Source organism: Cetorhinus maximus, chromosome 15, assembly GCF_964194155.1.
Source record: "Cetorhinus maximus chromosome 15, sCetMax3.hap1.1, whole genome shotgun sequence".
Taxonomy (NCBI): Eukaryota; Metazoa; Chordata; class Chondrichthyes; order Lamniformes; family Cetorhinidae; genus Cetorhinus; species Cetorhinus maximus.
In genome coordinates this window covers 98,928,412-98,953,751 of record NC_135893.1, presented here as the reverse complement: position 1 = coordinate 98,953,751, position 25,340 = coordinate 98,928,412, and the positions used below count along the sequence as shown (strand labels likewise).

Sequence of the window (25,340 nt, the reverse complement as noted above, 5' to 3'; positions counted from 1 at the left end):
TTGGAAAAGTCAATACTGAATTAATTCTTCAGACATTGCTCAACAGGAATTGGTACTTTCCTGGCTCTGGATGCCAGTTTGAGTAATATTCAAACTCAGTACTGGTAAAGTACAGAGCAACGTCCACTCAGTACTGAATTTCAAAATCTACGATTGCTTGGCATCACTATCCAGTTTTTTTTTAAAGTACACGTTTGAAAAAGTTACTTGTAGAATTAAATGTCTGATCTCTGTTGGGCAGGAGTTAAATATCCAATTTTTATGACCAGGAAGGAGTTTTTTTTCATTACTGTAATATCAAAACAGAGAATATATTTTAAATATCTTACAAATTCCAATCCTGTCAAAAATGCCATAATGTGCCTGATTGGAAGTGGTAGTGTATCCTTTGACTGTAGTTTTGGCATTACAAGTATATTATAAAATGGGAAATATCCTTGCGCCTTGCTATAAAGCAAATGTCCCTATATCACTGACTCATGCTGTCATCTAGCCGCAATACAAGGGAAGGATTTCCATTAGACTGTATTTATTATTTTCTCCAGTCACAAAATATCAACAGTTGGCAGAGAGAGAGAGATATGAAGAATGTTTTAAGGAGCAGAAACAAAAAGCAAAATTATCCAGCAAAGTAGATCATTTGAATGGTGAAGACAGCCAGCCAAAGATTTAATAAATGGTCATGTATTGTATAACAGTTGGCTGGAAATACGTTGTTTGCTGCAGAACAATTTCAGGATTTCAACATTTTCATGAGCTATAGTTTCATTGTCATGGTAGACGATTTCATTAGAGTTTTTCAGTAGTACTGCAGTTTATGGCACACTTGGCCGATTGCACTATATGCAGCAAATAAAGTTAGTGGCAGCAAGTAATCTTTCTTTGGTCAGCCGAGTCAAAATGTTATTTAAAAAGTTATGTCTTCTCCCAGGGACAAATCATTAGTACACCCTTCAATAGTGTGCCTTGCCTCTTATGATCCCACTCTTCCTTCTTTGTGATGTTCTAGTACGATGAACTTGTTCCAGCCTCGTTGACCACCAAGCTGGGTGGTTTTTACATCAATAGTGGAACATTGCAATTCCGTCAAGCATCTGAATCAGATGGGGATGAAGATTTCGTAAAGGACAAGAAAAAGACAAAGTCTCCAAAGGTGAGAAAAAAAACTAAATTGCTAAGCGTTACATCCTCTGCAGTTGATTTATTCTAATATAGCAGCACCTTTTGATTTCGGATATCATTTTAAGTCCAATCTGACATTTAAGAGGAAAAGCTTCCAGGATTTCTAATTGGATTGTATTTGGTCAATTTTGATCATTAGATCATAGAACCACATAAGTTTCTGCATAGAAGGAGAACCACATAAGTTTCTGCATAGAAGGAGAAGCTATATCTTCAGCTGGAAACACTTACTTTAAACACGTTTTTCTGCCCTGTCCCCACATTTGGTGTTCTTCCTTTTTAAAAGATACTTATTTAAGCAATTAAGAAGAAGTTTAGAGCACAAATGGCAGTCATTCTGATCATTATGTCTATTTGGTTCTTTGCTAGAGTAATCCACTGTCTGTGCTCTCCCTGGGGTTCTTTGTTTCAAATGTTTAAAAGTATATTTAATATATTTTAAGAGTTGGGCTTAGCTCAATGGTAGCACTGTTACATCTGAAACAGAAGGTCATGGTTTAAGTCCCATGCCAGAAACTTGAGCACATTATGCGAAAAAACAATTCCAATTCAATTGCATTGAAACTTCAATACAGCACTTAAGGAGTGCTGCACAATCCAAGGTGCCACCTTTCAGATGAGGCGTTAATCCAAGACACTACCTTTATAATTTCCCATTCCCAGCATCATGCTGGTGAACCTATGCCATATGTGTCCTATGGCTTTAATCGCCTGTTTATAATGAGCACTTGCCCAGCCAAGACTGCACACAGTACTATGGGTATGGCTTAGGTCATGGTTCCCAAAATACATGGTTGGACTATCAAAAATTTCAATTTCCCGTCTGTATTATGACTGATGACTAGCAGTGATCGCAGCTCTATTTTGTTAATTAAAGTAAGAGTTTTTGAAACGTGTCCTTATTCCCCAATACAGTGAAGGAAAAAGGAAACCTGTATTTAGATGGTTTTAACTTATGAGGAAAATCTTTAGAAACAAAACCATGGGTCAGATTAGGCAGAAAATAACAAAGTTTTTAAAATATATAAATAAGACAGACCGAGAAATAAACAATAGAGTGGGAACATATATATTGGATTATTTGTTATTTTTCAGTTTGTAAAATTACTCTTTTATTATTGTGGAATGATTATGTCACAGTGATACAGCTATTCCTGAGTTAGGAACTTTGTTTCTATAATATAGGCTTAGTGTTTGTTTCTTTCATCATCATTGTACATTGCTGTAGGAGTTCCTCAGGGTAGTGCCCTAGGCCCAACCATCTTGAGCTGCTCCATCAATGACTTTCTTTCAATATCAGGTCAGAAGTAGGGATGTTTGCTGATGGTTGCAGAGTGTTCAGGACCAATTACAACTCCCCAGATAAGCAGTCTCATTTCGCAGGCAGCAAGACCTGGATAACATTAAGACTTGAGCTGATAATGGCGAGTAACTTTAGCACCACACAAGTTCCAAGCAATGACCATTTCTAACAAGAGGGAATATAACAATGCGCTCTTGACATTCAGCAGCATTACGATCACTATCTACATGTTGGGGAGGGGGTTACCATTGACCAGAACCTCAACTGAACCAGCCATATAAATACATTGTCTACAAGAGCAGGTAAGAGGCTGGGCATTCTGTGGCCAGAACACTCTCACTTCCCAAGGCCTGTCAGGCATCTATAAGACACATGTGAAGAATATAATGGAAATGCTGTCTACTTGCCTGGATGAGTGCAGCTTCAAAAACACTCAAAAGTTTCGGATCATCCATCCCACTTGATTGGCACCCCATTCACCACCTTCAACATTTGCTACCTCCACCATGGTACATATTGACAGCAGTTTGTACCATGTGCAAGATGCACTGCAGCAAATCGCCAAGGTTCCTTCAACAAACCAGCAACCTCTACTAACTAGGAACACAAGGGAAAGAGATACATAGGAACACCACTGTCTGCAAGTTTCCTTCCAAGTCACACACCATCCTGACTTGGAATTATTGCTTCTTCACTGTCGCTGGGTTAAAATCTTGGAACTCCCTCCCAAACAGCACTATGGGTATACCTACACCATGTAGACTGCAGAAGTTCAAGAAGTCGACTCATCTTTTTTTTTAAAAAGCTGAAAACTTACAGAACCAATTTTGTCAAAGATCCGACCTGTCAGTGGTATAAGGAACACAGTAAAATTTATGTGCAAAATGTGCAATACCTGTCTACTGTATGAGGTGCATAATTCAAAGTCAATTTAACCTAAACCAGATTGCGGTAATGCTTGTTTTAAAATCCAATTGCGATCTGCATTCGTTGTAAAAAATAATTCAAGTAGATTTCAATTATATTAATTTTGGATTACGTTTAGTACCTCTGTTTTAGTCCTGATATTCCTCTTTTTGAATAGAAACGAAAATTAAAAGAAAGTAATGAAAAGATGAAGAAGAGGAGAAAAGAAGATGGACATGAGAAAGAGAAGAAATCTCAAAAATCAAAAATTTCCAAACAGACTGGGTAAGCCATGTGGAGTTTTAAGGGTCTACATTTGAAAGAGAATTAGCAAACAGCATGTTCCTTCAATTGTTCTTAATAGGCAGAGTCAAGACCGTTCTCAACCAGCCCACACTTGCAAAACCCAAAACAAGATGTCCATTGTTAGATATGATTCTGTGATTGGGCAGCACTTGTGAACAATCCTGAGTGTGCTCATAGCTACACTAACAACCAATTTAAGATAATCAATTGAGCCCGTAACACTTACACTTTTTAGGAGCAACATACAATCATACACAGGGACCCATTCCCACAAACAAAAGGCATGTGTGAGCTTTGTGCTTTTTTTTTTGAATTACGCAAGAGCTTAGAGAGCCTGTAATTCTCTGTTGCTTTTTCCATGGCAGCACCTTGGCCAGTCAGATACAACTTGCTAACCAATCAGCACCTTTTTTTCCTGTAGTATGAATTGTTGTGATCGTTTGAGATTTGCATTCTTCATTTGTCCTGATGAGTGCAAGACAAAAAGCTTTGGCAACATGTCTCTCTTTTCAGCAATATTCAAGAATCAACAAAGCGCTAACAGTGCATCAGTATTATTATTGGAAGTACCAAGTTTTTAATTTGCTGTTCAACTTGAGAGATATTGTAAAAGCAAAATATTGCGGATGCTAGAATTCCGAAATAAAAGCAGAAAATGCTGGAACTACTTGGCAGGTCTCACCGCGTCTGTAGACCGAGAAGTAGAGTTGACATTCGGGTTGGTAACCTGACCTAAGTACTGATGCAGACTCATTGACATGTAAAGTTAATTCTGTTTCTCTACAGTTGCTGCCAGTCCTTCTAGCTTTATTCAGTTTTCAGACACAGGTATTGTGCCGTGATCGTACAAAAGATGTATCCCCTTCCTAAGCCTGGAGACAGGATGATGGAAAGCTTGATTGACTCTATTGTAGTTTAATCCTTAATTGGTCAACAAGAAGTCCAATAGAGAATTTAGAAGAAACTTCTTCACCAAAAGATTGGTGAGATTGTGGAACTCGCTACCACAGGGAGTAGTTGAAGCAAATAGTACTGATGCAGCTAAGGATAGTCTAGACAAGCATATGAGGGAGAATGAACTATAGGGTTACGATGGTAGATTTAGATGAGAAAAGATGAGAAGAGGCTTGAGTGGAACATGAACACCAGCATGAGCTGGTTGGGCTGAAAGGCATGTGTCTGTGCTGTATGTCCTGTGTAAAAGATGGCAGAAAATATTGGAGCCTTTACCTCAAAAATAAGCTTTCTTTTTGGAATAGTACTTTTGGAGAAAGTATGTTTTTGTTTAGAAATGAGATTAATGTTTGCATTATAAACACTCTTAGTATGTGACATGTATCTACAAAATAAATTATGGCTAGTGTTATAAAGTCAGCACAGAATTATGGCGTAGATTTTTCCTGCAAATTGTAGAGTCATGTATAACTGTTTTTGGACAAATTTTTGAATGGAAAATTGTCTGTGTTATTAGGAATGTTAAAAGTTCTAGTATGGAATATTGTCCTGTTCCTTCTAAGTCACTCTTGGTTGTGGCTTCTGGGCTGTTCTTGGAGATAATATGGTTTTCAGTAAGCTGCTGCTCAGTCTTCATTAACCAATAGTTTTTGTAAATGTATTTGAGATATAAATTGGACATAATAAGGTAGCACCTTAATCACAAAATGTTCTCTTTTTGCTTTTTGTTGCCACTGCAATATCACCAGTTCCAAATCAACTGGTCACAATTGCAAACCACTGTAACGTCATAACTGATACAGGAAAAAAATAGAGTGAATTCAACCTCTAATAATCTGTAAAGTGTAGTATTTGGTTAAGTACTAAGTTCTGATTTCCCATCTCATATTGTGTATAAAATTTTGTATTCTTTTGAGTAAACAAAAATGAAAAACTTTATTCAGTCAGTGTAGGGTGTGTTTGAATCAGGACCCAGAGGTGAAAGGAGAGTGTTCAAAACTCTTTGTCACCCAATATGCCAAAAAGTATTTTTTGGCTATTAAAAGGACTGATTTTTTTTTCTTTTATTTGTTCATGGGTGTCGCTGGCTAGGCTAGCATTTATTGCCCATCCCTAATTGCCCTTGTCAGAGGGCATTTTTAAGAGTCAACCATATTTCTCCGGGTCTGGAGTCATATGTAGACCAGACCAGGTGAGGACAGCAGAGTTCCATCCCTAAAGGACATTAGTGAACCAGATGGGTTTTTATGACAATTGACAATGGTTTCATGGTCATCATCAAACTTTTAATTCCAGATGTTTATTGAATTCAAATTCCACCATCTGCCGCCCCCAGAGCATTACCCTGGGTCTCTGGATTACTAGTCCAGTGACAATACCACTATGCCATCACAGTGGCCACGTTTTGTAGAAGTAAGAATATTGAATTGTTCCAAAAATCATGATATAAACAAATGTTGAGTCTTATATTTTTATATTTTAGGAATTATTACTTCTCCGTATTCTAAGAGACGTGGCCCTGAAAGTCCCTTGGGGTTCTCCAGGTATCTGGCTATAACTTCAGCCGGAGACAGGCTGAACCGCCGGAGAACAATATAAATGGCTTTTTCTGCTGGTCTCCTACCGACACTATGTCAGGATTAGAGAAACCCTCTGGAGAAATTAAGGGCCATAGTATTTAAAATTTCAAGCTACTTGAATGAAAGTACAAGTGTGTCTCACAAGGACTTCTATTACTCATGCTGCAAATGTAGACTTAATACTTTGTACAATTTTATGGACCCTTAACTAATGAGTATTTTAATTGATGTAAGTACTCCGGTCCTACTATGAATGAACTTAAGAAAATGGAGAACTTAGTTGAAACACTGATCACATTCTGATTGTCCTTTACTTTTGCTCGTCCTTGATATCTGATGTTTTTGTAATCAGGTTTATGCCGCTGAATGTCCATAAAGAAGATAAAAAGAAAAAGAAGAAGTACATGGGAGCTTTAGGTGTGAGAGAGATGTTAAAAAAATTTGAGAAGGAGAAAGAAGCCTTGAAGAAACGAGAGGACCAGAAGAGCTTGCCCATCTCTCAAAGTATGGTTGGCACCCCTCTCGAAACTGATAACAGCTCAATAAACATTAATGTTTCGGACCCTCTGCTTTCACTTATTGGATCTGCTAATGAGAGTGATCTTCTGAAAGTGGCCAGCTCCGTAGACCTAGAAATAGATTTAGAGCGTCTTCTGAATGACTCTCCCCCAGGGAGCCCCCTTAATGATTTTGACGACAGCAGTGATCCTCTGCCTTTACTACAGTACTCAGCTATGGGACAAACGTCAAAGCAGATTCCTACGTTGCCCGAAGGACTTCCAGCACTACTAGAAAAACGTATTAAAGAGCTGACACAGGTAAGATGCAGGTGAAACAAATACCACAAGAAGATAAAGAAATCACCAGGTATAAGATGTCCTAACACAAAAATGTTCAAGCTTTTGTCGCTGGGGTCACATGTAATACTTAAGCGAATATTCCCATTAAGTTTGGCAATTTCTCAAGATGAATATACCAACAGATCTTGGTAGTTTGATTAGGATTTGACTACCAATAAGGCAACAGCACAAATACTATTTCTAAGCCTCCAGGTCCACAAAATTTGTACAGGACAAACCAATTGGTGAGAAACAGGATTGAGTTGCCTAGGTTTTGAGGGCTGGATTTCCAGGTGCAGAGGTTAATGGAAAGTATTCCAAGGAATGCAGATTTGAAAGGATATGGCAGACAACTGGTTTAGCCACCCATCGCCAGATCTGGCTAGGCCATATGAAGCATCACTGAGTCTTCATCTCTTCGGCTAAAACTGTTCACTACTTGAGGATTATCCTGGAATTCAAAGATAATTCTGGCTTCCTTTCTCTGCTGGAGATCTTCTTAACCCCTTTCCCCTGTCTCCCCCACCCTCACTTCCAGAAATAAGTGCAAGAAGTTCATGGACTTCTTTGTCCTTGAGATTGAGACCATCCGACCAGTTGCCTCTGCTGCGTTGTTCCCTTCTACTAGCACACCAGACCAAACTTCTACCCTGCCCTAGCCCTGAACTTGCATCCTTCTCTAGTTTCTCTTCTGTCTCCCCTTGTGCCCTTTTCTGAGCTCATGTGGTCCATGGGACCCATCTCTTGTTTCTTCGACCCTATTCCCACTAAACTACTAACTGCCTAACTTCATAACATAAGAAATAGGAACAAGAATAGACCATATGGGCCCTTGAGCCTGCTTCACCATTCAGCACGAGCATGGATGAACTTCTTTCTGCCTCAACTTCACTTTCCTGCCTACTCTCCATTTTCCTTGATTCCCTGAGAGACCAAAAATCTGTCTATCTCAGCCTTAAAGATACTTAACGCTGGAACGTGCACAACCCTCTGGGGTAGATGGTTCAAAAAATTCACCAGCGTTTGAAGAAATTTCTCCTCATCCCTATCCTAATTGATTGACTCCTTACCTGAGGCTCTGCTCCCCTCACCACCCCATTCAAGATTCCCCAGCCAAAGACAAAAACCTCTCCATCTCTACCTTGCCGAGCCCTTTCAGAACCTTATATGTTTCAGTGAGATCACTTTCATTCTTCTAAACTCCAAGGATAAAGGCTCAATTTATGTAGCCTCTCATCATAGGACAACCTCTCAACCCAGTAAGAAATCTAGAGAACCTTCGTTGTACCCCTCCTTCCTTAAATATGGGGACCAAAACTTTACGCAGTATCCCAGATGCGGTGTCTCAAATGTTCTGTACAATTGTTTTATACTCTTTCTTAGTCAACCAAATAAACGAAAGCAACAAAATCAGGGGTAAAATAAACACAGCCCCTAAGTTAGGTCAGCTGTAAAAAAACCAAAGACAAAGTTTAATGGAAACTTAAAAACATCAAATCAAAATGTGATTAAAAGAGTCCCTAAAGCACCCCAGTCCCCGCTGTGCCCACCGGGCACGGAAGGCCTCAACGGTGCCCGGAGACACCGCGTGTTTCCTCTCCAGGGACACCCAGCCGACTTTTGTTTTATACCTGTACTCCAATCCCCTTGCAATGAAGTCCAACATGCTATTTGCCTTCCTAATTAGTTGCTGTACCTGCATGCTAACTTTTTGTACCTTGTACAAGCACACCCAAATCTCTCTAAACATCAACATTTAGAAGTTTCATACCTTTTAAAAAATATTCTGCTTTTCTATTTACTACCGTAGTGAATAACCTCACACTTCCACACATTATACTCCACCTGCCACCTTGTTGCCCACTCACTTAACCTGTCTACATCACTTTGCAGCCTCTTTGTGTCCTCCTCACAGCTTACATTCTCACCTAGCTTTGTATTGTCAGCAACCTTGGATCTATGACTCTTGGTCTCTTATCCGAGTCATTGATATAGATTGTAAATAGCTGAGGTCCCAGCACTGATCCTTGCAGCACTGCACTAGTCACAGCCTGTTTACCCCAACTGGCTGCTTCCCGCCTGTTAATCAATCCTCTATACATATTACCGCAACTCCGTGAGCCTTTATCTTGTGTATTAATCTTTTGAGTGGCACTTTATCAAATGCCTTTTGGAAATCCAGTTATATTAGATCTACTTGTTTCCCTTTATCTATCCTATTAGTTATATCCTCAAAAAAAGCTAATAAATTTGTCAAACACAGTTTCCCTTTTGTAAAACAATGTTGACTCTGTCTGATCATACTATGATTTTCTAAGTGTATTGTTAAGACTTATTTAATAATGGATTCCACCATTTTTCCAATGATTGATGTCAGGCTAACTGACCTGTCGCACCTTGTTTTCACTCTCCCTCTTTTCTTGAATAGCACTGCTACATTTGTAAACTTCCAATCTGCTTGGAACGCTCTAGAATCTAGGGAACTTTAGAAAGTCATAACCAGAGAGGAGCAAGTCTTTTTACACCAATAACTGCAAACAAGGCTGTTCTGTCATTGAAAAGAGTCATTTTATGGCATATGCAATGTTGTTTTTTGATATGGTGGCTAGAAGGAAATGAGGTGGTAAGCAGACTGGGCCACATGTTACAGCAAACCTGGGCATAACTTCTAATGAACCAACTTTGAATTGTTTTAATGTGAAGTGTAACCCATACTTAAGTATACTTCACGCCAGAACCAACGTGGAAGGCAAAATTTTCTCAGGTAAATTGGAGGCTGGGCTTAGGCTAATATCACTATGGCAAAGTTAGAGGCAGAAGACACAGAGTATTCTTAGTGACTCCTCTGTGTACAGTATATTCTGCTGCTGGAGTCTATTGTATAACAGTGAGTTGTTTTAGTGTTCCAAAGTTAATACATCAGTATAATAAATTGAACTGAAATTCCATGGTCATGCAAGGCAATCAACTAAAGTAACACTCAGTAACTTATCGATAGTAATCCTTGCCCTCCCAATACCCCCCCATCCATCCCCACACAATTATGATTTCTCCTCTCTCTCTCCCTCCATTCTCCCCTCCCTCTTCACTCCATTCCAATGTCCATCTATCCCTCCATCATTGGCTAGCTACCCCTTCATCCTCTTGAAATGAATACTGCCTTCCATATCCCCTCACTGGTTGCATTTATCTTCCACTTTCTTTAACTCTGCTTGATCATAAAAATTTAAATACATCTTGACAAAACAAGTTGTCAAAATTTTCTTTTAAAAATGTATTTTGTAATTAAACAATGACCCGGTAAACATTAAAATGCTGATGATGCAGGAAAAGGACTAGAGACAAGTGAGAAGCAGCAATGAAAATAATAGAAAATTGCAGAACAAAGATCATCCAGGAATCCTGAAAATTACCTCCTTAAGTAGGTGCCCTTTTTTTCTCAGAGAAAGAAAACTTTGGAAATGATGACTAAACTGCAGAGTGACAAGTTTATGGCTGGTAAACTAAAATGGGGAATGTCAAGAATCCGGTGTCTGAACATTTTTACCTAGTTCACTGATGGATCTAACTGTGCAGGAATGCATGGGATGCGCTTTCATAACTTTGCATGCAATTGATAGTTTCTGAATTTATGAAACATTGGTTGTAATGCTCAAATAATTAATCAAGATAATGTTATGAAAGTGAACTATGTTCTAATCCAGATAGCGCCAGGTAGTGAAGGATAGAACTGGAGCCAATCTTTACATGCTTAAAGGCTTAGGTTTACAGAGGTTCACATTATAAACATGCTCCTCGAAACTCAACAACCACAGTTTAAATCTGTTCCTATTCATAGGAAAACAAGTAAATTCCCCACTTAATGCCCACCACCTGAATGCAATTATTACACTCAGTTAATATATAATTAACATTTGGGCTCTTTATAACTAAAAACATTGACTCCAAAGAAAGTTAACATGCATACCAAGATGCTAACTTTTATCAGTATTGATCATAATAGATCTAATTTTCAAACTTGGTTGATATCTTTTAAGATTATTTTTTGAAAGTGAAGTGGCCAGAAGGCTATTGAGTTGAACTTTTTTTTCTTCTTCTGTAGTACTTGGTTGCCATTCAGTTTTGTTTATGACAAACTGGTGCTGAAGATCATCAAGAACTGCAGCTCTTTAATCCAGTTAAAATAGGCTTTAGAAGGGACCTGAAGTTACGAAAAAAAGTTGATGATATTCTTGTCTTGTAGGCTGCCAAAGCCTCAGAAGGAGAGGGGAAGCAGAAATTCTTCACACAAGATGTCAATAATATTCTGTTAAAGTAAGTATAATCCAGTGAACGTTGGCTGTCTTTCAAAAGCATGGGGCTCTTTTCTTTAGAAAAGGAAAAGATTGAGGGGTGACTTAATAGAGTCCTTAAAATGTTTAAGGAATTTGATAGGGTAGGTGTTAAAAAGATGTGTCCACTTGTTGGGAGTCTAAAACTAGGAAGAATAGATAAAAGATTGTTACTTATAAATCCAATTAATTCAGGGAAAAATTTCTTTATTGAGTAGTTGATGCAAATAGCACAGATGGGTTTAAGCGAAAGCTGGATAAGTACATGTGGGATATGCTAATAGGATTTAATGAAGTAGGAAGGGAGGAGGCTTGTGTTGAGCATAAGCACTGGCATGGATCAGTTGGACTAATTCTGCTTCTGTGCTGTAAATTCTGTGTAATTAAGTTTCCCATCTGTAGAAATGAAGCTAAAATATTATGCAAATTGAATCAGACTGAGCAAAAAATTTAGACTGAACGGTTTGAAGGTTTTGAATTATTCTCAAATATTGTTTAGTTTGAGCCTTGTCAGAATCTGCTGATAATTTTGAATCAATGATCAGAAAAAGATTAGGAAGTAGCATTTTGTAAAAACACTGTTTTAACTTTAAATTGTAAAAGGTAAATATATTGTACCTGGACTAGAGATCTGTTTGTCATATATTGAATTTGATTATGTGTGTAGCCAGATGAACTGGAATAACTACTGCTAAAAGTTGGCCGGTCAAAATATCGGTCAGCACACAAAGTATCAGCCAAACATTTGGACTGTTTTTCACTGATTAGATGCACAAACCAAAACTATCTAATAATTTTATATCCCTACTACCCGGCTAAGTCATCTTGATGTATACAATACATATATATTTTTGTAAATGCTTTTCAAATTAATTCTATTATGATGTCATGTCATGTGTACTCTGCCGGAAGGCAAGTCCTTGGCTCGTTGTCTTCTGATGCTACATCCTGAGCCGTTCACTTGGCAGTTTTTGCCTATGGTGGTTTCCATTGCCTTCCACTCTCGTATGTAGGGCAAGGAGGCAGGTCCCAAGTCTACTTCAGCAGAACGGGAATTGAACCCACGCTGTTGGCATTATTTTGAACCTGGGATAAATATTATGGATTAGCACAGAATCTCGCACACCAGGAGCACACATTAAGAATGTTAGTGTGAAGATCAGCATGCTCCATACAATTTTCTGTCCATCTGTTTTGGTGGTTGGAGAATTGTGCAGGACCTGTTACTCTCTCCACTTGAATTCATGATGCTCATTGCCAGCATGTGAAGCTCTGCTCCAGGAAAGCTAATTTGAACAATTTGCCCTCATGTTTCTGCTGTCATACCACATTCCCCATGCTACATAAAGAAATGGTGTCAACAGAGCACAGTAATGTATCACCCATGTTCTCACTTACGTGTATTTGATGATGCAAATAACAAAAGAAAGTCATTGATGGGATGCAAAACTTTTTTTTGTCATCCAAGTACCTAGTGCAGAGGAATGATGGTTTAAAATACAGAGAGAAAGTAAGTCTACAACCTGATGCTGTTTGAACTGCCATGTTTAAATTAATCTCAATGGTTATATGTAGTGCGATAGGTGGTTTTATTAGAGAAAAAAATTGGATGTTTTTAGTTTCAATCACGAAGTGCTGCATCTGTAAGACTCTTGCTATGCACTCTGAATCTATTTTAATGTGTTTGTGCTTTCAGTATTGAACTACAGTCCCGTGAATTGAATAGTCAGGCCCGCTCTGGGGTTTACGCACACCTGGCATCCTTCTTACCGTGTAGCAAGGACACACTGATCAAAAGGGCAAAGAAACTACACATGAATGAGCAGGTAACTGACATGAAAATTAGTGTTCAAGATATAAAATCCATTTCTGTAGCTATAACTCTTATCTCGAAATTAGGAAAACCATTTATAGAAGTGTTGCATCCTATTTTCTAAAGCTATGATAGATTAAAGGTGTATAATTGCAACCAAGTTCATGATAGAACTCTTAGACATGATTATATTTTTATACACAAGAACTTTCTATTACTAATTTTAGTAAATTTGAGTGTACTCTTATAGTAGTTCAAGGCTATTGTTATTAAGAGTAAATCTTTGTTTTGCTGAAAATCTAGTTTACATGCGAAGTATTTTATTTTTAAGACTAATGCTTAGAGGGATTTATATTTTATCTAAAATGTTTCAATTGTTTATGAATGAATTGCCTTTTTGATAGAGGTTCAGGAGCAGATATTTAAATTTTGAAAATACTGAGCAGTGGTACATTTCAATAGCTTTTGATTAAAACATTTGCTGGTTTTATGTTTAAGGCACGAACTACATCCATTCCCAAAGTTGTATGGTTAGCACCTGACCTCATGCATTTCATGTTTCCCCAGTACGTCAGTGGATAAAGCCTTCATCAGCATATGTTACACAACATGACCTCCCATCCTTGTTAATTTTTGGAAGCTAATTCCTTTGTTATCTTTATTTTGTCTGCTCATATCACGTGTAAGGATGGCACAGTTTACTGCAATAATTAGCAGAGAAAGACTGATTTATAATCTAATAATTGTTGCTACTGTGCTCCTTGGCTATTAAATTAACTTTTTCTTGCTGGGAAACTCCTATTTAAATTAGTTATGCAATAGAAGGTTGTGTGTTTGTGGCTTATACAACCGTATGAGCTTATCAAGACTGACACTGTGGTTTTACATTGTCGCTGGTGCCCTGCTTTGCATGGGTTATAGCAAGGCTCAGACTGTTAACTTATTGGTTCATGTGAGTGCAGAAGATCCTCTTGAAGAGGAGGAGAGCTCTCCCAGTATTCTGACTTTGATTCTTCTGTTCACCACTACTGCCTTTTGTAAAAGAAAAGATTGACAGGTCATTTATCTCATTGTGGTTTGTGAGATGTTGTTGTTACAGAATTGCTGGTGCATTTTCCTACATTAAGCCACTACGTTTCACAGAATAATTTATTGATTGAAGCTCTTTGTGACATGCTACAGTAGAAATGGAGCATTGATTTCATGGTAAATATTTTCAACACTTTAGTTTTGTTACTGGTATTTTACATCAGAATCATTATTTGTAGAAAAGAAAGTAGAGGTACACAAACTATCCTCCTGGGGACAGTAGAAGAGGGCCCCTTTCGGGTGGTGTTGGCTTCAGAATGAGTCACCAGGGTGGAAGATTGGAACCAAAGTCAAGTTTCATAGCAAACTTGGTACTTGTGTACCTGAGCCAGGTTAGTATTTAGTAATTCAGGGCATTGTTGATGATACATCCAGGCTGGCTCATTAACCTGTTTCTGGATCTAGGGTTCTTCACACTCTGCTTCATGTAATACTGGAAGCAAGTGCAGTATTGCATAGGGTGGTCCTGATTGAGCAAGCATTGGGAAATTTAACAGTGTACTGTGCTAACATCTGCAGTGGTTTTAGCTGGCTAAACTCCAGAGGTGTCATTGCACACACTTAGGGTGCTTAACCCTTTGATGTTGCCAACCTATACCTAAGCTGTGGACTTAGTTAAGTGGGGTGTACTTCTGCAGGGAGAGAACCTGCACTCTATAGTTGGGAATGCATATTTGGATTTTTAACTTGGCTGACCAAAAGTACCTGTAAACTGGAAACACAAACACAGATTCTATAGGTGTAAGTTACTGCTGTTCTGAGAATAAATGTATGGTATGAATGCTCTGCACGGGGAAATGTGGCCTAAACTGGAAGAGGAGATTGCGGGGACAGAGTAAGTTTTTTTTTAGCAGAGCTTAAAATAAAGTGTATTGTTGGCTGAAGAATCTAAGACGATAGTGGCCCAGATTTTGCTTTCAGCAGTGGAACATTCACTTTGCTGACAGCTACTCACAGACAATTTGCCAGCTTGTCAATGGCGATTTCCTCTGACCTGGCAACTTCTCCAGCATCGATCCCTCTACAGGGAAGCTATAGCTCTGTGAACAGGGCAGCAGCAGCAAGATTCTTCAACCAATTAGATTGAAGAATCCTTACTGAGACATGCAGAGCCCAAACCAGGAACTATAAAGCAGGAAATATAAATTCAATTTAAATGGTGTTCTGAAAGCAAAATAAAGATTGGAAAATCCAGGAGAGAGAAAAAGACGGATAGAAAAAATATTTTTTTTTATGTCCAGTACGAATTTTCTTCTGAGGGAGTGAGACTTCACAATTGTAAAATTAATTTTTTGAGACAGAGAGGTTGTTCAGAAGTAATTCCAATTTATCACCCCATTTTAAAAACTCTCCTCTGAATGCACAAGCTCTAATTTCCTCACTTGTTTTTAGTATGGACTCAGTGGGCAAGAATAGCAAGTTCACTGCAGTTTCAGTCCTTTCAGTGACTAGTTCGTCAGTAAGGTCTGCAGCAACACACCATGTGGATGCTTAGGGTATCTCTGACAGAAGCCGCTGGATTTCCTCTTTTAATTACACATGTGAATGCCCCTAGAGCTGCTATTGGATTCCGTTCTAACGATGAATGCTGTGCTGCATCAGCGTTATTGCTATTGCAAATTCTGGGCCAACTATTTTCTGCCTTGTCAAAATTTAAATATCTGAGTTAAATTTCTTCAAAAATTGTTAATTGCATGTTACACGTTTTACTGCCATTTAGGTGAGCCCAGTGTCATACCGTGAAACATTTAGATCGATCTTGTTGAATCTTGGATGTAGCTTAAAATGCAGTAGACAATTTGCTGCCAGTGTATGTACAGGAACATGCAACTTGATACACCACCATTTACAGTGTGATACTGTTTCTCTTTTCATTGTATTAAATGAATTGATATATTTTGCATATTTATTCCTCCAAGTGCATAGTAGTAATTTTTTAATTACCATTCAACAGTGAACAACACTTAATTCTTATTTGGCCATTGTTAAAGATTAAAGACACAGCTATGGACTGTGTAAAGACAAGATTATCCAGGTTTATGCATGGCTAAACCACCAAGGGTCAAGCAACTGTTGATTGCATTCTACGGGGAGGGTGGTCAGCATAATGGTAGCAGAGCTTTTGTTCTGCCTCAGAAGGTTCTGTTTTTTTGCATAGCTCTACTACTAAGCCTTTGTGGAAAGGCCAAATGGCAACAGTTAAGGCTTCATATTAATTTGTCAAGATTCTTAATTCTAAATGATCAAATTATGAAGTGGAGATGTTTATCAGCTGAGGATGACCACATTCTGTAATGTAATAAAAATTTTGAACTAAAATAGTTTTTAATAAGAGTGTTAATGGACAGATTTTTTATATGTATGCAATCAAATCCGTTTGTAATATTTTACCCATGTGATACTCTTATTTTATTTCCACTGGGAATTTTCTGAAACAGATGTAATAATGTAGCAAATGACATTAACACATGGTATCTTTTATATATTTTAAATGCTATTCTCTTCTCATCCAAGTGTAATCTTGGTGCAAGGTGTGTTTTCCTATCTTTTGGAAAGCTATCAGGGAGCTATATCTTATTTTTCTGCTTCATTTCCTCTCCTAATCATAACTCCCACTTTTGAGTACCTCAATACCACAGCACTGTATACTGTGACAGCTAAATCGCATCTATTTTTTTCAGTATTCTGAATGTGAAAATTATGAAATGTTCAGTGTAGGCAGTAGGGCAGTGTTTTTTCCACCCACACTCCATGATGTTTTATGGTTGTTATACAGTACCCTCATTGCAGTGTAACCAAGTGCTGACCATAACTCGAATTGGAACTGAAAGGCTGTTGATTGAAGATAGGAGCGAATTTACTTTTATGTTGTGCTGAGAAATCTAGGTAAAAGACCATATAGTTCAGGATATTATGAAAGTTGAAAAGATTAAGCAGGAAGACTAGACAGACTGAGCATTTGTGGATAGGTAATACCACGTACCAGATTCGTTCATTTATTTACACTCTTGCCTCTGAATCAAAAGGTTTTGAAACTAGAAGGAAAGAACTTGGTTTACGTAGCAAATTGTACAACCTCAATGTCCCAAAGTGCTTCACAGCCAATTAATTACTTTTGAAACATAGTCACTACAATTATGTAGATGACCATAGCAACTAAAGCAGCTAGAAAGTTTCCACAAACAGCAATGAGACTCCACAAACAGAAAGGAGATAAGTGACTCAGATCGTCTGTTTTTGTAATATTGTTCGAGAGATAAATGTTGACCTAGGCACGGAGAGGATTGCTCCACTTTTCCTGAAATAGTGCCATAGGATCTTCCATGTGCACGTGAACAGGGATTTGGGACCATCATTTAATTTATGATCTGAAAAGGGTCACCTCTGACAGTGTAGCACTCCCCCAGTCTAGATTTTATGCCCTTGTTCTGGGGTGGGGCCTCAACTTCCTGACTCCGAGCTGAGAGTGCTACTGCGTAGCCAAGCTGACAGCTGGATATCACGAGATGTTAAAGTTTTGTTTTAAAAGCCTGAGTGTTTAAATATTGTCTGCGACATTGAACTGTGTTCTGATAAGCCAATAGCAAAACAAAATACAAAATATAAGATAATGGCAGCACCCTATGTAGCAAAAACAAATATTGAAAAATCTTGTGTAGAATTAATGGTTTTACATTTTTTCAGGGGTTGCGGGTGATCAAGGATGCTATTTATAAATTTCTGAATCTATCTTAACTTCACTAATCATTTTAGCCGCATTTGGAAAATATTCAAAAGTTTGTAGCAATATTGAAAATTCATTGCCATTCTTGAGTTTTATACAAAAGACAGCTGGCATTAAGTGGTCACTCATAGAACAACAACACTTGGTTGCTTAATCCAGGTTTGATTGCTATTGAAAAATAATTGTTCTATAACGAGTGTCGCTTTCCAGGCAAACAATGAGGTTGTCTTGTCACTTCAAATATTAATGTTTATAATACATTGATACTTATTAATCATGGTATATTCTTCAAAATTGTTTCTACAAGATAACATTAAATCCATACTGGCCAAATTCAATACAAAATGTTTAAGTTATTAGTATAACAGTTTCCTCCATTGTTTAGTAAAAGCATTGCATTCATTTTGGGTCTGTTTAATTGTGCCACCCTTAGAAAGTGATCACGAGGAGATAAGATCATACACACTTCATTTTTACAGTCTTCTCCTGATAATTCAAAGGCAAATTTTGTGCTTGAAATGTAAAATTATCCAATAATTTGAATAAAGCAGCGTGTAAGTGACTGGAAAGTAGGATTTTAGTCTTTTAATGCTCTGAATTATCACATAATTCGAATTAAGAAATTTTGAATTAAGAGGAGTAGACTCTTGAACTCATGAAACAGATCTGCCAGCATAAAACCATGTCAAATCGGCAAACGCATAATTGTTTCAAGTGAATTTGACTTAGTGTGAAGTTAGAACTGGTTTTCATGCATGACCAGCTTATATCCTGCTTTAGCTCCTATGTTGCTTTCTCCATAAAATACTTTTGGACAAAGTGAAAGAGTGGGGGAAACGATTTCTACACTCCCCTAATTCTGATGTGGGAGTTCTGTTAAGCAACTAATTTTTTGTCCTCTTAAAAAATTATTACAGACTGGGGCAAAATGGCTGGTAAAGACAGGTGAATGCTTTATGCAGGTGAGTATTTATATAGGTTTCACTGTATAATAAATAACAAATGAATTTTAAGGATTCTGCGTGAAACTCTTTAATGTCATGTTTGCATTGGTTTATCTATGTTTCCATTTGTTTTGTGATCACATAACAGTTTTTCTATACGTAAGCTGCAACAAGCTGATTACACAGCTTGAAATAATAATTAAAATGTTGTGTTAGGTATTCCAGTTGAGCCATTCGTACACTGTAGGCTAGCCTCACTTGTGCTTAGTTAATTTGACCAGTTTTATCAGAATTTGCATTTGGATTACCATTTCTTCTTCAAACAAGTTTCTACCACTAAGTATTAGAGTTCCTTCTAATGGCAGAAGAAAAGTTCTACATCACTACATTTAATTACAGGGATACAATGTATAATTTCCTAAAATATCACAAGTACGCTGAAAATCTTGTGTAGAATTAATGGTTTTACATTTTTTCAGGGGTTGGGGGTGATCAAGGATGCCATTTATAAATTTCTGAATCCATTTTATTGCCTGGGCCTTATTGATATGTGCTGGAATTTAGTATAGAAGAAAAACGTATTTTTTAAAATTTGTTTTCTTATAGGATGGCCAGCTGAAGGAGCCAATACATAAATTAAAAGAAGCAATTGGTAAAGCAATGCCAAATCAGATGGCAAAATATCAAGATGACTGCCAGGCTCATAGCCAAGCCAAAATTGCCAAGTATGTGAAACATAGCAATACAGTAGATTGCACTTACATTCTAAGTCAATCCTTGATTTTAGGAAAAAGAGTAGCCCATTCAGCCTCTCCATCTAGTTTGGCTGGACCCTATCTTAACTCCTTGACCTGCCTTGCTTCATACCCCTTAATACTCTTGCCTAATAAAAATCGATCATTCTCCATTTTGAAATGCTCAATTGATCTAGCCAATTGGGAAGGGTTGAAGGGAGGAGTGGCAGGGAAAAAAATCTAGATTTCTACTACCCTCTGTGTAAATAAATGCTTTGTAACATTATCCCAAGCAGCCTAGCTCTATCTTTAACGTTATGCCCCCTTGTTCAGGACAAACCCCTCCCCCAACCTCCCAGCCAGCCAAGCTGTTCCAGTGCAGCTACAACATCCGCATCAACTTGACATTGTGGAAAATTGCCCGGGTATGTCCTGTCCGTTTTTTTTAAAAAAACAGGACAGATGCAATCCGGCCAATTACTGCACCATCAGTCTACTTTTTAAGCATTTGCAAGGTGTTGTCCTCTGTGCTATCAAGTGGAGCTTGCCAGTAACCTGCTCACCAATGCTCAGCTTTGGGTTCCACAAGGGGTGCTTGGCTCCACACCTCATTACACCTTAGTCCAAACATGGTCAAAAGAGCTGAATTCCAGAGGTGAGGTGAGAGTGACTGCACCTGACATCAAGACAGCATTTGACCCGGTGTGGCATTAAGAAGCCCTAGCGAAATTGAAGTCAGTGGGAATCGGAAAAAACTCTCCATTGATTGGAGTTATACCAAACACAAAGAAAGATGGTTGAAAATGAATTGACTTACAAACTGATCTACCAGCTATGCACAAGTTACGAACATACTTTTGTTCTTTACTAAAGAACTAAATTCAAAGTAAAAGGTACTTGTTTTAATGTACCATTTTAACATTGGGTGATTCACTGTTGGCATTTTGTCACTGTACCTGTAATCCTGCAAGCAATAAATCTTTATTTCTAATCTGTCCCCCAACATATTTCTGTGACATAAATAGTTTTGTTTAGTGCGGGGTAATAAACCCTTTTTCAGGTAGTTGTAAAAATTATATAGTTACTGATCAGCACAGTTGTTCATTTGTGTGTTTGTAAGAAACGTCAAAGCACAAATAAGCATTGCCCGTCAATCATTGAGTTCTACTAATCCTGATGAGTTGCTGATTCTGACTAATCACTTGGTGAATTTACAATTTATTCTAAATTTCTGATCTGCAGGATGATGGGAGAAGATAAGGACCAGAAGGAGAGAACGTTCTCAGATGATGATGATGATGAAGACAAATTGGGAAGAAGAATTGTGGGACCTCGTAAAAAGTTTCACTGGAATGATGAGATCAGGTTTGATATGTTGATTGTTGTAACAGACCACAGTTACATTTCATTTTGGATCATATCTGTGCTGTACATGATAACTGAGCCTGGACATACTGAATGACAAGACTGCATGTCAGATCATTCAAATTGGCCTACTGTTATCAATGCTGTGTAGCTGGAGTCATTAGGAAAAGAGTGAATAAGGTTGGTGGTTAGTAGAATCGGTCATTGATAATCAAAATGGAAGGGGAGAGCCCTGAAAGACCTCTATTTTCATGGAAATAGGTTAGAGGATGTCAACTACAATACAGGTAGAGCATCTTGGGAGGAATCTAAATGCCACGAGTGTAGTTTTAGTGAGAGAATTTTTGTTTAGGACTGTTAGACTATAAGAAGTTGTGAAGGTACCCAAAACAATGAAAAAAATTCAAACTGTGCAAGAGCCCAGCTTCAGAGCTGTGTAATCTCGGTAAGAAATGGGTCAAGCAAGGTGAATATCATACTAGAATTGGTGAAGGAGTTCAGAACTTTTTGAGGTGGCGGAGAATTTAAGAATCAGCAGCAGCTTCTGTAGTTTTAGAACTTTAAGACCAGAAGGAGAGAATGCAAGGCCAACTGGGCAGTTGTTGGAAAGGTAAGAGGGATCATTTTTCTTGGCGTACACATACAAACAAAATATATATAGCAGGAAAGGTGAACTGGGTGTAACAGATAAGAGACAAATTAGAAACAAATTTGGAGGTCCTTAGACAGCACCTTCCAAACCCACATCCACTATCAACCTGGAAGGACAAGGGCAGCTGATAGATGGGAACACCACCACCTGGAAATTCCTCTCCAAGTCACTCACCATCCTGACTTGGAAATATATCGCCGTTCCTTCACTGTCGCTGGGTCAAAATCCTGGAACTCCCTTCCTACACCACATGGACTGCAGCAGTTCAAGGAGGCAGCTCACCAGCACTTTCTCAAGAGCAACTAAGGATGGGCAATAAATGCTGGCCCTGCCAGCAACGCCCACATCCTATGAATGAATAAAAAAAAACTCAAGATAGAAGATAGTTGGAGGTCAAGATTTGATGGTCCAAGTGGAGATGAGATGAAGAGAAATTTCTTCACCCAGAGAGTGGTGAGCCTGTGGAATTCGTTACCACAGAAAGTAGTTGAGGCCAAAACATTGTATGTTTTCAAGAAGGAGTTAGATATAGCTCTTGGGGTGAAAGGGATCAAAGGATATGGGGAGAAAGCAGGAGCAGGCTATTGAGTTGGATGATCAGCCATGATCATAATGAATGGCGGAGCAGGCTCGAAGAGCCGAATGGCCTACTCCTGCTCCTAGTTTCATGAGATAAAACTTGATATTGGTCATAATGGCAAGACAGAATGAAACAATGGTGGGAGGTGCTTTAATGAGATCAAGTTTAGATTTGGAAGAAAAAAAAGTACAATATTAAACCAATGAGTACTCTTTTAAACAAATATATGTATTGAGTTTATAGAAATGGGGACATTTTTTTCAAGTTTTGTATTTACTGTGTATATTAGGCATTTTCAAGTTGTGTACACAATATCATGGATTCATTGTTTCTGCAGATGATTTAATTGCAATGGTGTAGATTTTTGTTTTTGCCATGTAGGTGGTAATCTGGTGGAACAATTAACTGTCCATTGTAGAGCTCAGCTAGTTTTATTCCATTACTCTGAGCTCCACCAGATTATCATGCTTGTGGTAAAGATGAACATTTGTCCCTGTGTGCCTTTACTACATGACCTTAAAATAGCAGCACTCTATATTGTAGCAATTCGACATTTCCAATTGTTGGTTTATTTGTGTGTGATTGCTAAACAGTGCTGAATTACTGACCATAAACATGATTGAAGCTGTATAAACTCATTTTGCGATAACCCTTTGCAGCCAGAGGAGACACTTAAATCTGGACTTGAGCCTGAAACCAGATGCAATCTTGGATATGATGCAGCCAAAAATAATGTCACATTAAGGGAAAATGTAGGCTGTTGTGCTTGCCTTGTGTTCTCTAAGTGTATTCAGCAAGTGGAATTATGGTGTTATATACATGAAAAATTTAGAGGTATGGAATTAATCACTTTAATGTTGTAAATTGGAGCTGAGATTTCAACTGCCATCCATTCTAAGGGAACCTCTCCCAATTTTGCACAATCAAAATGAGTGAGAGAGTTAATGTAACCTTGTTACATTTTTAAAACATGTTAGTATACCTTCAGATGAAATTTAGCAATAAATCAGCTGTAGGTGTGCTACGTCTTACATATCAAACAATCAGGAACAATTCTATCCATAGAGCAGGATCCTGTATTTAAGTTATGTTTGGATCACAAATCATGAACAGTCGGAGAAAATGAAAACCGGTAGATGTTCTCATAGATGTTTTCTGTGCCCTTCTTGGGATGTCAATATACTGTACCACCACCTCTTTACACTTCTTTATTATGTTGTGGTACAGAGACTTGCTGTGCAGTGTGGTAAGGACAAAAATGGCTTGCTACGAGCAGGAGAGAAACAAGTCCCAGACTGCAGAGGACTACCTAAAGGCTTTTCTTGAATCAGAAGTCAAACCACTCTGGCCTAAAGGATGGATGCAAGCAAGGTAAGTGGTAGAGATGTATTTTTTGTTTACGTTCTTTATTATTAACCCTGTAACATAGCTCTAGAGGTTAATAACATTGTCCCATACAGCGCTGCTACCTGTACTGTTCAGGCGTGCTGTGCACCTCCAGATAAATGAGCCGATCTTGCAATGTAAAATCAGCTCATTCGAATGTTTGTAAGCGATATGTGTTTCAGCTGAGCTTAAGTATTACCAAGTTAAGAGTTGTTAAATGAGCATTCTGTACAGAGTGAGAATGAGCATTAATAAGAGGGACTGTAGCTTCTCTATTAGCTGGTGTCTGCAAGAGTAAGATGGAATGACTATGTGCGCTCTAGAAGGCTGTCTTCCTCTTCCTCAACCCAACAGAGTCCCCTACTTTGACTGGACCTGGAAAGGGAAGAGAGAGGCAGGGGTTAACAGTAAGTGGCACGGGCCAGCAGAAAAAGATGAATGTCAGCTCAAAAAAGGGCAGCTTTGTCAGGGTGTGAATATATAGGGAGAGATTTCAGTCAGAGAGAGCAAGGTAGTCAGACACTAATAGCCTCATCCGTGGTGTTGTGGAGTGTCTAAAGCCACTTGACACAGTCAGTTGTAAGCGAATCAGCAGCAGTTTAGCCGTTTATTCAATATAAGTTTGCATACAGGGGAATGCTCTCTCAGGATTCTCTAAGAGGCAATTCAAAGGTACACAGTTTCCATCAGTTATTTATACCATCTTTCTGGTACCTTATCATTAATTCTCAATGTTCTCACCTTGTATGTCTAGTTCGGTATATCCATAATTACAGATGAGTTTACAAAATATTCACTGAATGGCTTGATCTTTATCACAAATGATGCTCACGGTTTAGTGAATCACAAACTTTACATTATCTATTTACTACTTTGCACAGTCATCCGCTTAACTCGGCCTGGCCCTGATCAGTCATCCATTTCCTAGTCTGACCAAATGGTCACGCTCCTTACTACACCCACTCGAGTGGATTTTGTAAAACTTCTACCAGCAATTTGGTCAAGCCTGCATAATCCCAGGGTACACTACTTCAATGATAATGTTTCTGACTCTCCGCCTGTCAACAATATCTAGGGCAGACTCTTCCTGTGGCGAGAGGACATGAATGAATGGCCTGCGTCCTCCTGTCAGTTTCTCCTCCTTGTTACGTTCCAGTTTGTCTTGCAAGAAAGAGTATGTGTTAATGGGCTGGTAAGAGATTGTGAAGATGTGGCTGTAGTTGAATACTGTTGGTGTGCACAGGTTTGAGGAAGTGATAGAAAGTTAGTAGCAGGAACACAGAGTACCAGTAGCAGCAGAAAGAAGTTGAAGTGTGCTGCTGTGATTAGAAAGCAGCAATTAAATTAAAAAAAGAAAGCCCAAGGCGAAAGGTTTAAAGGGCTATGGGGAAAGAACAGGGGAATATGATTAATTGGATAGCCATTTCAAAGAACCGCCACAGACACTGTGCTGAATGGCTTCCTTTTGTACCCTTATCGTTCTAAGACTCCTGGGCGTTAGGACTGCAGGTAATTAAGAAAAAAGTAAGGGGTGTAAATAGGAGTTTTGCCATTGCAGCTCTACTGCGATCATTGAATTTTTATATGGCATCACAACCAGGTCTTTGATGCAAAGTTCCTCGAGTTCACCTGCATCGCCACTTTTGACCACT

The 25,340-nt window shown here is 38.4% G+C and overlaps 1 protein-coding gene across 6 annotated transcripts in view; it reads left to right on the top strand.

The window, feature by feature from the left end:
- LOC144691033 (ubinuclein-1-like) overlaps positions 1–25,340 on the top strand; it is a 63,379-nt gene that overhangs the window by 15,021 nt on the left and 23,018 nt on the right. For 3 of the 6 annotated variants that reach the window (XR_013579029.1, XM_078559035.1, XM_078559038.1), the window contains exons 4-12: positions 1,010–1,153; positions 3,570–3,676; positions 6,584–7,049; positions 11,314–11,384; positions 13,098–13,227; positions 18,945–18,989; positions 19,578–19,696; positions 20,948–21,070; positions 23,530–23,673. Coding sequence is in view for 5 of the 6 variants with exons in the window: in XM_078559035.1 (XP_078415161.1) it covers positions 1,010–1,153; positions 3,570–3,676; positions 6,584–7,049; positions 11,314–11,384; positions 13,098–13,227; positions 18,945–18,989; positions 19,578–19,696; positions 20,948–21,070; positions 23,530–23,673 (1,349 nt within the window). In the remaining variant the exon portion in view is untranslated. The remainder of the gene's footprint in view (positions 1–1,009; positions 1,154–3,569; positions 3,677–6,583; positions 7,050–11,313; positions 11,385–13,097; positions 13,228–18,944; positions 18,990–19,577; positions 19,697–20,947; positions 21,071–23,529; positions 23,674–25,340) is intronic. The other 3 variants (XM_078559036.1, XM_078559033.1, XM_078559037.1) reach the window with 2 other exon arrangements.